Source organism: Eschrichtius robustus, chromosome 1, assembly GCF_028021215.1.
Source record: "Eschrichtius robustus isolate mEscRob2 chromosome 1, mEscRob2.pri, whole genome shotgun sequence".
NCBI classification, from domain to species: domain Eukaryota; kingdom Metazoa; phylum Chordata; class Mammalia; order Artiodactyla; family Eschrichtiidae; genus Eschrichtius; species Eschrichtius robustus.
Window position 1 is genome coordinate 29,807,074 of NC_090824.1, and position 13,570 is coordinate 29,820,643.

Genomic DNA, 13,570 nt, shown 5'->3' on the forward strand with positions numbered 1-13,570 from the left:
TCCGTCATCGCCTCCTCCTTAGTGCCCTCATCTGTGGACCTGCAGGTCATGTCTCCGGATTCCCTGAAGATGAGGACTCCAGTTCTCGACTCCCAGGCTCGTCCTCTACTGCACCTCCTGCGGTCATTCCAAGTGACCTCAACATCCCCTGGGATGACCCTTACCTCCTCCACGCTGTCCTTCCTGCTCCTCTCCAGTTCAGCTACCCCCACGGCCATACCCTGGCTGCCTCAAAATTGCTCCACCTCTGATAGAATAAACTCTGAAATGCCCTTACTAAACACCACCTATTATCATTTCACCTCCCTCACGGCTTTTATTCCCTGGAAACCTGCTCCTAGCCTGGCCGCTCTGTCCTCATGCCCTTTTGGATCATTCTTAGGTCTACTGACCCCACACCATTCTTCCATGCTGATTCGAGCCCTCTGAAATATTCAATACTCACCTCTTGCTTTCCGACCCCCATATTCATTGAGTCACCAAGGGGCTCTGTATTCTACCACAGCATCTTGTGAGTCTGTCCCCTCCCTCCATCCTCACTGCCAGGCCCTACCCTGGTTTGAGGCATCATGATGTCTTTCTTTGGTGTCTAGCTCTGACCTTTCCTTTTCCTTCACACCCACTCCAGTCCTCCATACTCTGTATGCTCCAGTCATGGGGTCCACTCACTGCTCCCTGAACAGGTCAGCAATTTTCAAGCTACCCCCTTCCTCATTTCCTCTCAGGTAGAATTAGTTGCTCCTTACAATGTGCATTTTGTTTGTACCTGTGCCCCTCTGCCTTGTGTCCCCCTTGGTTAGTTACATGTCTGTCTCTTCTACTAGAAGGTGTGGGCTTGGAGGACAGAACCCCTTTTACTCAACTCTGTAAGCATGGCAGCCAGCACCACACCTGTTACATGGTCAGTCTCAGTAAACATTTACAGATGTAAATTTCCCAGGACATGCCTTCCATCAGAACTGGCTCCCTGGGTCCTTTATCAGGTCAGCCACCAAACCCTGTCTTATTGCCACCTGACTTCTTTGGGGGAGACGCACTCCTGCCTTCCTCTGCCGGTTCCTCCCTCCCTCTGTGGTCATTCTGACTCTGCCAAACATGAGGCTGGGCTGTGGAGGGGGCAGCAGGGACTGGGGATGGCACAGAACACTGTGCGAGTGAACTGGCAGAAGTTCTGTGGGCTCGCCAGCTGGTACCATGGGGGAGAGCCAAAAGGAAAGTTCGTTCTTTCCTGCCCGAAGCTCAGAATCCTGAGTGCAGTCACGAGTCTCAGTGCTAAAGGCTTAGGAGTGAGAAGTGTCAAGGTCACCTCTGCTTCGTGCCTGACCAGGGAGGGGGCTTGTGGATGCTGTGTGTGTGTTGGTGTGTGTGGGTGTCGCCAGCGACTGGGCATGTCCAGACAGCTAATAACATGCCTCCACAGCACAGCGAGAACGAGAGCCACTGATCCAATTTGTAATTTATCTTTTGGTTTGATCCCAGTGTTTTCCCTTTGTTTCCGACTTGATGCATTCATCTTCAGGCTCAGTGAGTTCACCTTGGCAAAGTCTTGCATGAATAGAAGCATTTAACTACTCAGTAGATTAGCTCATAGTCACGTGCATGGATATGTGTGCGTGTGCGTGTGCGTGTCTGTGTCTATGTGTGCATACGTGGAGCATCCTTAACCCCTAAATGAGAGACTTTCCTTCCAGGAGGGGAACCCAGGATTGGTTGCTTCTGTGAGGGTGGCAAGCAGAGAGCCAGCAGAGGCGGGTTGGAGTTGGTTTAGGAAGATTCTAGGGGCAGCCAGACTGCAGTGTATAGACCTTCACCCTGGGGAAGATGGAGGTAAGCAGCTTTGGTTAGAGACGAGGTGGAGAGGAGTTAGATGTCTTTTCTGGACTTCAGTCAGACCTTCTTCCCTTACAGTTCTCAGGCTGAAGGAAAACATAGGAAGCATCTAGTCCAGTGGTTCTCATCTGAATATGGATCAGAATCACCTGGGATTACTTTTTTCCCCATTTTTATTGAGATTTAATTGACATATACCATTGTATTAGTTTAAGGTGTACAGCAGAATGATTTCATATATGCATATATTGTGAAACAATCACCACAGTAAGTTTAGTTAATATCCATCACCTCAAATAGTTACATATTTTTTCTTATGAGAACTTGTAAGATCTACTCTCCTAGAACTTTCAAATATGTAATACAGTGCTGTTAACGACAGTCTCCATGCAGTACATTAGATCCTCAGAACTTATTTATCTTATAATGGGAAGTTTGTACCTTTTGACCCCCTTCACCCCATTCCCCCCACTCCCTACCCCCACCTCTGGCAACCACCAATCTGTTCTCTGTATCTATGAGCTTGGGGTTTTTCTGTTGTTGTTGTTTTTAGATTCCGCATATAAGTGAGATTATACAGTATCTGTCGTTGCCTGACTTATTTCACTTAGCATAATGTTCTCAAGGTCCATCCATGTTGTCTAAAATAGTAGGATTTCTTTTTTTATGGCTGAATAATATTCCATTATGTATATATACCACATTTTCTTTCTTCATTCATTCATTGATGGACACTTAGGTTGTTTCCATGTCTTGGCTATTGCAGGTAATTTTGCGATGAACACGGGGGTGCATATACCTCTTTGAGATAGTGATTTCATTTCCTTTGGTTATATACCCTGAAGTGGAATTGTTGGATCATATGGTAGTTCTATTAATTTTTTGAGGAAATGTCATACTGTTTTCTGTAGTGGCTGCACCAATTTACATTCCCACCAACAGTGTACAAGGGTTCCCTTTTCTCCACACCCTCACTAGCGCTTGTTGTCTCTTATCTTTTTGATATTAGCCATTCTAACAGATGTGAGGTGATGTCTCACTGTGGTTTTGATTTGCATTTCCCTGATGATTAGTGACGTTGAGCATCTTTTCACGTACCTGTTAGTCATTTGTATGTCTTCTTTTGAAAAATGTCCATTCCTCTGACCATTTTTTAATTGGATTATTTGCTTTCTGTTATTGAGCTGTATGAGTTCTTTACATATTTTGGATATTAATCCTTTATCAGATATATGATGTGCAAGTGGGTCCTTCCATTCCATAGTTTGCCTTTTATTTATTTATTTATTTATTTATTTATTTATTTATTTATTTATTTTTAATTTATGGCTGTGTTGGGTCTTCGTTTCTGTGCGAGGGCCTTCTCCAGCTGTGGCAAGCGGGGGCCACTCCTCATCGTTGTGCGCGGGCCTCTCACCATTGCGGCCTCTCCTGCTGCGGAGCACAGGCTCCAGACACGCAGGCTCAGCAATTGTGGCTCACGGGCCCAGCCGCTCCGCGGCATGTGGGATCCTCCCAGACCAGGGCCCGAACCCGTGTCCCCTGCATTAGCAGGCAGACTCCCAACCACTGTCCCACCAGGGAAGCCCCATAGTTTGCCTTTTCATTTTGTTGATAGTCTCCTTCGCTGTGCAGATAGGATTACTTATGAAAAATGGAGATTCCTGGGGTTCTCAAAACTCCCCATTTGGAACCCCTGGAGGTGTGGCGTGGCAGTCTTTAACATTTGCCCTAAGGGGTGCTGGGCTGCCATGAGCTGCCTAAGGCCACACAGCTAATGGTGGCAAATCCAAGGCTAGAACCCAAGGCAAGTCTTCTGACTCCATCCAGGACGTTGCCTCTTACAGCCCAAATGTGTCTGGGGCTTAAAGCTTTGGGAAACAAGGCTCAAGTGGGACGCAGGAGAGTGTGTTGAGTGGATCGCTTATCCTGCAGACTGGTAATCTACCTAATTTAATTAGTTCCCTACAAGGGGGCTTGAATTCTCAGAGCAGGCAGAGATGGCTGAAATGGACCACTCGCTCTGGGATGACCGGGCATCTGCTGACCTTGTCTTTGATACTAGGCAGGATTTCAAAGTCCTCTTGTGGCTACCTTCACCTGCTCTCTCTAGGGACCAGCTCTGTTCTCTTGGCTACTTAGAAAAAGAGGCTTCGATTTCTTCCTGGTCTACAGCTATTGCACCTCCCTCCCTTCCTCTCCTCCCAACCAACCCCCCATCCCCCCACATAGCTTTACTGGCATATGACTCACATACCAAACAATTCACTCATTTAAAGTATACAGGTCAATCATTTTTAGTATATTCACAGAGTTGTGCAAACATCACCACAATCAATTTTAGAACATTTCATTACCCCTAATAGAGCCCCATACCCATTAGCAGTGACCGACCGTCTAACCCTAAGCAATCACGAATCTACTTCCTGTCTCTATAGATTGGCTTATTCTGTGCATTCCATCTAAATGAAATTATACAATATATGGTCTTTGGTGACTGGCTTCTTTCACTTAGCATGTTTTCAAGGCTCATTCACGTTATATTAGGTATCAGTACTTCATTCCCTTCTATAGCCAAATAATATTCCATTGTATGGATATATCATATTTTGTTTATGCATTTAACAGCTGACAGACATTTGTATTATTTCCATTTTTTGGTCATTATAAATAATGCTGCTATGAACATTAGTCTCCAAATTTTTGTACGACCATATGTTTTCATTTCTCCTGGGTACATACCTAGGAGTAGAATTGCTGGGTCATAAGGTAACTCTACGTTTATCTCTTTGAGGAATTGCCAGACTTTTCTAAAGTGGCTGCAGCATGTTACATCCCACCAACCGTGTATGAGAGCTTCAATTTCTGCACATCCTCACCAACACTTGTTATTATCTGTCTCTTTAATTATAACCATCTTAGTGGGTGCAAAGTGGCTTCTCATTGTGTTTTTGATTTGCATTTCTCTGATGGCTAATGAGGTTGAGTTTTTCTTTTCATGTATTTGTCGACCATTTGTCTATCGTCTTCGGAGCAATGTCTATATAGATCCTTTGCCTATTGGTAGGGGGTCTATAAAGCACTACTTGATAACTGAATAAATGATGCCTCGCTCCAATATGTACTATTACTTCCCTTTGTTTCCAAGTAAGTTGTTTCTGTTAGATAAGGAATCATGCATTGTCTTCAGTGTGCAGGTTCTGTGATCATGTGCTTCCTCAAATAGGGGCTCATGGACTTTGGGGGATTAAAATGATAACTTTTTACTGAAGAGGTTGCGGCCAAGGGGCCTGAGGGGTGGGTGGCAGTGAGGACCTGGACTCCAGGCCCTGATCCTCTGCCTCCTCTCGGCCTTCCCCCTCTGGGCCTTAGTTTCTTTGTATAAAAACAAAACACTGAGGAATGTACTACTGATCTAGGCAACAATGTGCACTGGGCTGAGAAGCCAGACTCTAGAGACTGACACCGTATGATCCCCTTTATGTGCCTTTCCGAAAAAGGCAGAACTACAGGATCAGACAACAGATCAATAGCTGCCAGGAATGTGGATGGGGAGAGGGGATTAACCATGAAAGGGCACGAGGGAAATTTGGGGGGTGATAAAATTACTCTCTTGAGTTTTGGTTGGTGGTTACATCATTGTATAAGTTGGTCAAAATTCATATCTATGTCTAAAAACGAATTTTACTGTATGTAAATTATACCTCAATAAACAAACAAAATGTAAAACACACACACACACACACACACACACACACACACTCACAATTGGACTAGCAAATCTCTAAGGTCTTCTGAGGGCTGATACTCACTGATTCTGTCCTGCGGGTGTGGTCACGGGCAGGGCAGCAGCAAGAGATGGCCAGGGCCTCCTCTAGTTTCTAATCTTTCCTTCCCTGATCCCTCCTCCTCCCCCCCAACTCAACAGTCTTTTGGTGATGTAATGGGAGAAAGAGGGAAAACAGGCTTCATTGGCTTGCTTGGCCATTTTAGGAATGAGGCCCTCCCTCCAAGAGGTAGCTGTGTCCATGTGGCTGACAGATGTTTTCTGAGGATGGTGGCCTTGCCCAGCTGCTCATCCTGGGTCCAAGGTCTGAGCAACTGGCCCCAAATGGAATATTTCTGAACAAGAGCTCAGAATCCAGATCCTAGAGAAGCAGCCATGGAGGCTTGTCAGACAGATGGGAATGGGGATGGAGAGCTCACACTTCTTCCATTTTCCATCCAGGGTCTGCAGGAGGAACACCCCACGCACCGCCCCACCTCTGCCCAGCTATTTACTGAGGCCTAACGTGGGATTATTGATCGAGGCCATCCAGGTTACACACAGTGAGGGAACCAGGCCCATGCTGGGAAGATGAGAGCAAAGGCTTGTCACAGGCAAGGCAGAGACTGCTACCTGCACAGGCAAACAAAACCCACACCTCCCGGCTGGCGGGAAGGGCTGGGAAAGCTGCCCAGCAGCGATTTGCAAACGTGCTCCGCCTTCACCACCTCCCAGGGCCCCTCTCAGATGCAGCAACTGCTAATATCGGCATTCGTTTCGCGAGCACTTACTAGGTACCAGGCACAGGCTAAGCCCTCTATATTAATTCACAACAACCATATGATTCTGAAGTTCCCACCCTTATTTTACAACGAAGGAAACTCGTGCTCAGACTGAGGTGTGCGGCCCAGCCACCGCCATCAGGGGCTGTTACTCGATTTGTCTGCTGAAAAAAGCCAGATCGGGCTGGGCCAGTTCCCAGGATCTGAGAGGAATGAGCCCGTGCCTTAAGGGCAGGCGCATCACAGAGAGCTCCGCGCCAGACGGAGCTCATGCCCTACCCCAAAGCCTCTGTAAAACAAGCCAGAGCCTGCAGCCTCTCGCTGGCCAGGGAGGCCTGCCCCTCGATGTGCAGGGTCTGGGACAGATCCTATAACCACCACTGTGGGTGCTGAAGGGCTGGGGGCAGGGAGGGGGCCCAGGCACAGGCGTCACAAGTCCCAGTAAGGGGAGCCAGGAGTTCATGAGCAAAAGCACCCTTGGGAAGGCAGGTTGGGGGAAGGCACACTCTGTGGCCCAGGAGGGGACAAGCCCTCAGAGTTTGGAAGCTGGCACATTCTAGGAAAAGTCTGAGGATCGGAGACATCTATCTGAGGCCCTGAGCAATTGGGAGCTGCCACCAAGGTAAGGGACAGCCTCATGCCCTTTCGGCCAGAAGTCCCCAAAAGGAAGTAGGGAGAGAGGAAGCACTCGGGGGGTTGTCAGACAATCGTGGGTGGGCAGAGCTCTTCCTGTTATAATGGGTAGCCCCAAAGCTCCACCTCCACCTTGGACCTGAAGCAGATCTCTGTCCGTAGTGACAGCTTGCTGAACAAAGATCTGGAAATAAGCCAGATGGCTCAACTGAGAAGGAGTTCCAGACTCCCTGGAGGAGGTGGCCATGATCAAGGAGGACAAGGAAGTACAGCTCTTTTGTGCTGGGGCCATGACCTGACAGTGGGATATGCTACAGACCTGACACTTCAGCGGCTACTGCAGGTGTGAGCTCGGTCTTGACCTTGTGAGGCAGGAGTTCTTGCTCTGGGAGATGGCCCAGGGGTTCAGAGACAAGTTGGTTCCCATGCAAATGTGGCTGAAGACCCATTCCCACACTTCTGAGATCACTCTTACTTTCCGGAGCAGAATTTCTGCCACTGAAGCAAACTGCTAGGTGCCGGCCTCATCGTTAATAGGATTGCAGTACCGTGGTTCCTTTTTACCTTGTTCTCTTTCTCCTCTTGTCAGCCTGACTTCCAGGCTCTCAGAGTCCCGCTGCTTTGGCGTGATTGGAAGATGAGATTGTCTGTCGCTCAGGAAACCAAGACTCCCCATAAAGATCCCCGTCTGTGTGTAGCAGACTTCCATCTTGGGACTTTATTTAAGAGTGTCAGATGGTGTCTGGCCACTGCTGACGCTCACCAGGCCACTGTGGTTTGTGGTGGAGCACAGACAATGGGGCACAGACACCACCCAGCCAAGGAGACCCTGGTAGAGTCAGGGGCGTCAGCCTTCTGGTGACACTGTTGTCCCAACCTACCAGGATGTATTCCCCACCCCAGAGCTTTCCCAAGCTGCTCAGCATCTGCTTAGGAGCGAGGGGGAAACAGGCCGTGTGTGTGTGTGTGTGTGTGTGTGTGTGTGTGTGTGTGTGTGTGTGTGTGTGTGTGTAATGGGGCAGGGTAGGGAGTGGGAAGTGGGGATGGGTGATAGATTTTTTTTCTAGGGGTAAATCCTACCCAACAAACCCCCAAACCAAGGAGCCACACAGAGTGAGCTGGATTATAGTGGGTTCAAGTCATTTATTTTTAGATGGTACCAGCATGTTTGGTTCTGGAGTCCAATCCCCAAATTCCAGAAAAATAAACTAACGAGAACCACATGCACTATGAGAAGGCCATTCCGACGTGTCTGTGATCGTGCGTCGAGTGGGCATAGAATACAGACCAGGAGCCCTTGGTGCAGCGCAGGGCCTCCCTCCTCGGACAGCTGACAGCCTCTGGCTCTGAGTCCTCATTTGGGACTGGAGAGAGGGCTGAGGCCGGGCCATTAGGACCCTGTTCCTTTACGGCCCTGGGCCCCTTATTGCTACATTTGCTACTTTGCTACTTTATGGCCCCTGGGTGGTGCCCAGGGGATGCCTTATCAGTGGGTGGTACTAATGAGTAGGTTGCTGGCGTCTGCCGTTGCCATGGTTACATGAACCCAGACCTCTCTTCAGAGGATTCTCTTCAGAGGAGTTCTCAGGGATTCATTTGGCCACTTTTTGACTGTGCCACACATGGTCCTTGCTACATACTCAGCTCAGACAGCCCTTTTGGAGGCTGGTGGCATGTTACCTTCCCCCCCCCAGGACTTTCCAGCTCCTGGACTTTGCTGGAACACCTCCCTTCAATACGTTCTGCAAGGCCCAAAGACCAACAGCCCTCAATTCTTTCCAGCTTCTGGGAAGGCTTGCTAGTGGTGGCTTTTGAAGCCCATGCACTTGGAGCATAATGAGAGGGGTGCATTTTAAGAAAAACATCAATTTCTACAACTAGCCAAGGAGCTGGATGGGTGGCAGGCTCCTGCTTCATGCCCTGTTGGTGAGGTAGTTTGAACACAACAGGGACCCTACTACAGGGAAAGCCCCTGGAGCACGTCTCCATGTGTTCACTGGTCTAAGAAGCGACTCAGAGTGGTGAGAGGTCCCTCCTGGGTGCTCGCCTGTACCTGACCCCTTGGCAGGGGTTGGTCTGGAGCAGGATGCAGCTGACTGCCCAGGTGGGCTAGACCCTGCTGCATTCCTGGGGCACAGCAACCCCTTCCCAGCAGAACAAAGCATCCCTTCCTGGAAGGGCAGGAGCCCTCTCTCCAGCCCAGAGAGCTCCTGCTGCTCTGGTCAGGCCCTCTGGCTGCTGCTGGGCGCTTACATGTGCCAACCTACGAGCTTTACTCTTCCCATGTAGGCAAAGTCTATGGCAGTCAGATGCCCAATGCCTGGTGCCTGTGTGTCTGCCCTGATGCGTGGGTGGTCACTTCTAAGACTGCCCTGATGCTTTGGCTGTGGGGCTGCCAACATGGTATTTGCCCTGTGAATCCTTATGGGGAAGAAACCCAGACCCAGAGACCATGCCCAGTCAGGGGAGCTAAGGCAGGACAGGGCAAAAAAGCAAAGTTTATTTTGCTACAGAATTGCCTTCGAAAGTCTAATCTGGTCTGAATTTTTGGCTGTGTCGACCAGTCCAATGGGGAACTGGCCAAGACCAGATTTTCCAAGTGTACTTGCATTCTAAGGTCTGCATGGTGACTGACCTTGGACTAGCCAGCTTCGGTGGAGCAATCCTGTTCTACCCCCCCATTTCTGGGTGTGATCTGCTGGGGGGGGTACGTGGTGGCAGTCACAAGACCGAACATGCCTTGGTTGGGAGGCGGGATGAGGGAGGTTATTGCTCTGGGTTTGAATCCATTCGAAGCGCCCTGATGTGTGTCGAGCCTGCTGGATGTCCCCAGAGGTGTCTGGAAGCCTTCAGCCTGCTCTATCTCAGGGCTGCAGTCCATCTGGCTCTGGGCGGGCCTTCTGGGGGCCTCCAAGGTGGGCCAAGCCTCAGGAGCTGCAGCCGGGGGGCCCAGAAGTCCTGGCCAGGGAGACTACCCTTGCCCTGGCTGCAGCCACAAGGAAGGGCAGGAGGCAGCCAGGCCCTTGCCCTCGACAACTGAGGGCACAGAGGCACCTGTTGTTCTAGAACTGCCTTTGTCCACCTACCCTGTGTGTCAGTGTCAGCATAGCCTGGGCACCTTGGCAGGGAATAGCTTCCTTTGGGCAACGTTGGGTGCAGAGGAACATGATCGGCAATTTTGTTCTGAAACAGGAGGTCTGTGTGAAAAGCAAGGGGACAAAAAAAGGATGGGACGAGAAGAGGAGGGGTCAGAAGACCCCACAATACGGGAGCGGGCTTCACCAAACTCATTTACTCATCAAGCAGTGGCCAGCTGTCTGCCAGGTGCCAGGTTCTGAGCCCGGGTTGTGTGGCATGAGGGGGAGGGAGTGTCTGCCCAGAATCTGGGTCTATAGCCCCCCCTTTGGAGGCACCCTGAGGACTCAAAATAATGTCTCTAATTTCCACTGTAGCGAGAAGGGAGAGCAAACACTGCCATGGGGGAAACTGAGGCGCAGGGGTCAAGAACCCACCACGGCGCAACTGTAATCACGACTCCTCATGCCCTCGGTGGCTCTGCTGTGAGGGATGGAAGCTGGTGCCCCGGAGACAGGGCACGAAGGTGGGCTTGGGAAGATGGTCCTGGGGGAGCACCCAGGAATCAGCGTCTGCAAACAAGCTTATGAGCCTCACCAGCTGGTGAAATTGCCCACACAAGTAAAGAAGTACCAGTGATTGCTGTTTTGCTTCTGTGTTTGCTGTTTATACACTCCCAAGGGAGATTTTTCACCTCCGGCCAGAATAGATCAAAGGAGGATGGTCATAGCAGGTGTGGAGGCGGGGATGAGTGTCTGAATTCGAAAGCACGTTGCTTATACCACTCTGTCGGAGGGCTCACGGGAGTCACAACGATGACAGCGACAACAATGAGAGTAATAGCTACCATTTGCAAAACACCTACTATGCGCCAGGCACCCGACTCGGTGCCCTGTATCACTCCCTCACAGCCAGGTGGGCGGATGGTCATTTGCAGGTTGGGCTCTGTGCTGGCGTTGCCCTGTGATGATTGGCATTGTGGAGGGCAAAGCCTTTGCTGGACCGTCAGAGGACCATTGGGCCCTGGCCTCGCCTCTGGGCACAGATTCCGCCCCAGCTTCAGACACAACTGAGACCTGGCCGCAGGGGCCCAGCCACGCCTGGGACTGCCAGCCTGGGGCCCAGCCCCTCCATCTGGGACCCTCCCAGCTCCCACCTGGAGCTGCCGGAGGGGAGGATCCCAACGGCCCCCGAGTTCACCGCTACGTTTATTTTGAGTAAGACACGCGGGAACACACCAAGGAGCGAGGGGCCACGACAGAATAAATTACGAAATAATAAAAAAATTTAAAAGATGGTCAGAACCTTCACGGCTGTTAAACCACAAGCTCTTTCATCAACACCAGTGCTTCCTCTGGTGTTGGACCCTCGAGACGTTTGGCAGGAGCAGAGGGCAGCCGCCAGCGCCTGTGGAGACCTCTTTGAAAGGCGGCCTGCAAGGGGGTTGGAAGAACTCGAGGTGCTGCAGTCCAGGAGATGGCTCAGTGCTGACGATGCGATTGGGGCGCGTGGTGTGCGGGCAGCCTGGTCCCGGCTCCTTACGCGCAGCGGCCGCAGAGGTGGGGGAGGCGGGAGGTGGGAGGCGGTAGGGACACAGTGGTGTAACTAGGGGGGTGCCGTGGGTGCACCGGAGAGGCGGTGGGATGTAATACTGGATGTGCTCAGGGCCAGTGGTCCTCTTGAGTTTGCTGGAAAGCGTGATCCCCCAGACGGCGGGAGGAGTGATGAGAGTCAGAATATAACCTCAGCTGACAGTCACAGCGGGAGTCCCACCGGGTGCTCTCCCCTGAACGTGTTAGGGACCAGGACCTCCTAGAGAGTGGGGTGTCAGCACGCGACTATACAAGGAAGAGAGGGCTGTAAACAGGGGCTTCTACCCGGCTGACCCCAGGTTCCGTGGACTCTCTTTCTGGCCTCCCTCTGGTTCACCCACCGTGTCTCCCCACCATTGCCCATCACGGCCCTCACTCTTTCTCTTTCACAGTGACCAAATCTCCCCGCAGGGAAATTCTGTCTGCAGATGTGGAGCGTGGCCGGCTGCCCGCGTGGTCCTCGGGCCCGGGCCCTGCGGGGGGGACCATCAGGAGGACTGCATCAGGCCGGTGAGGCGCTTGCCCGCCAGTGACTTTCCCTGCAGAGACAGCGACACAGGGGCACCACAGGCGCACACACACACAGAGGACAGACACAGAGAGCCAGACAGGTGGATTAATTGTTGCACGAGCCACGAGGCCAAACGACTTAGCTCACCGACCCCTTTCATCTCTGGGTTTGGGAGCCTTAGCCACAGACAATTGAACAACCAGGTCTTTGGGGCAGGTTAGGGGGTGAGGGTGTGTTGCTGGTACACTTTTGGGGGTGTGGGGATCTTACTTACCCCAAACCAGGCATTTCAGCCTTTAGGTAGAGTGTCTCTTAATGCCTGTGGGCTGCCCCTGAACTTGATTTTATCCAAGTGAGGAAGGAAAGGTGGCCTGGGGACTAGTAAGATCGGGGGGTGGCGGGGGGGGGCGGGCTGACCCAAACAGATGATGGCTAAGAATCTGGGTGACTTGGAACTAATGAATTAACTAGTCTGAAGAAGGCAGAAGACCTAGGAATCCTGTTTAAAATGCAGGATTGAGCTCTCCTTGGGTCCTCCTGACAACCTGTTCTGGGACTGGGAAGGTGTGGGGGCTCTGCCGAGGCTCGGAGCCTGGGCTGCAGGACACAGGGCAATACACTCCTATGTTCTTGGTCCCCCATCTATGGTACCCAGAGGCTGACTTTGATGATTCCACATCAGGAAGTCTTACATGCCCTTCACTTACAAACTATGAAGCCGTTCTTGGCCTTTCAAAAACAAAAAGGATGAACTCTATCGTGAGGCCTGGTACACGGGGCATAGAGGTCCTGAGAGAGGCCAGTTGTTCGCATGCCCGGGAGGAACCTCTGATGTGGGGCTGGGCACCAACAGGAGGAGGAGCAAGGCTCAGCCCTCTGCTTATTTCCCTAGCCATGGTCTGCGCCCATCCCCTGCTCACCCTCTTCAGAAATCCATAGCATTGGACAGGCGTCTAGAGGAGAGTATGGCTGGACCCAAGCAGATTGATCACTGTGTCTGAGAAAACACTCAGAGCCCATCTTAATATTGACAGTGGGTCAGCGACACCAGCGCCATCTGCCTAGGGTAGCACGTGGTCGCTCATCAGCACGGGCTGCAGCGTTTGGTAGCGTGAGGTTTCAAGGGCCAGCAACTCCTCATGTTCATTTCCAAGTGGGGTGTGAGGGCTCATCTTGTTTACTGGGCTTGGCTGCATGTAAGCTGGATGTAATTAAAAAAAATTGATCAGGTTTGTGAAGCCTGGTAGGGTACTCAATAAACCTGCTGATTGATGAATTGATGGATAATGGGCATTTCCAACAAACGAACAACATGGGCTGTGAGTTTGCTGGATACAGGACAATATGTCATCTGGCTTAGCTCTCCACGGAGGGACGTGCC

At 51.1% G+C, this 13,570-nt stretch overlaps 1 protein-coding gene across 1 annotated transcript in view; it reads right to left on the bottom strand.

Annotated features, from left to right (window-relative positions):
- Positions 1-12,050: 12,050 nt before the first annotated feature.
- The window catches only part of RGS6 (regulator of G protein signaling 6), a 564,680-nt gene continuing 563,160 nt past the window's right edge, over positions 12,051-13,570 (bottom strand). The window contains exon 19 of the mRNA XM_068562720.1: positions 12,051-12,217. Within this exon, the coding sequence (XP_068418821.1) occupies positions 12,051-12,217 (167 nt within the window). The remainder of the gene's footprint in view (positions 12,218-13,570) is intronic.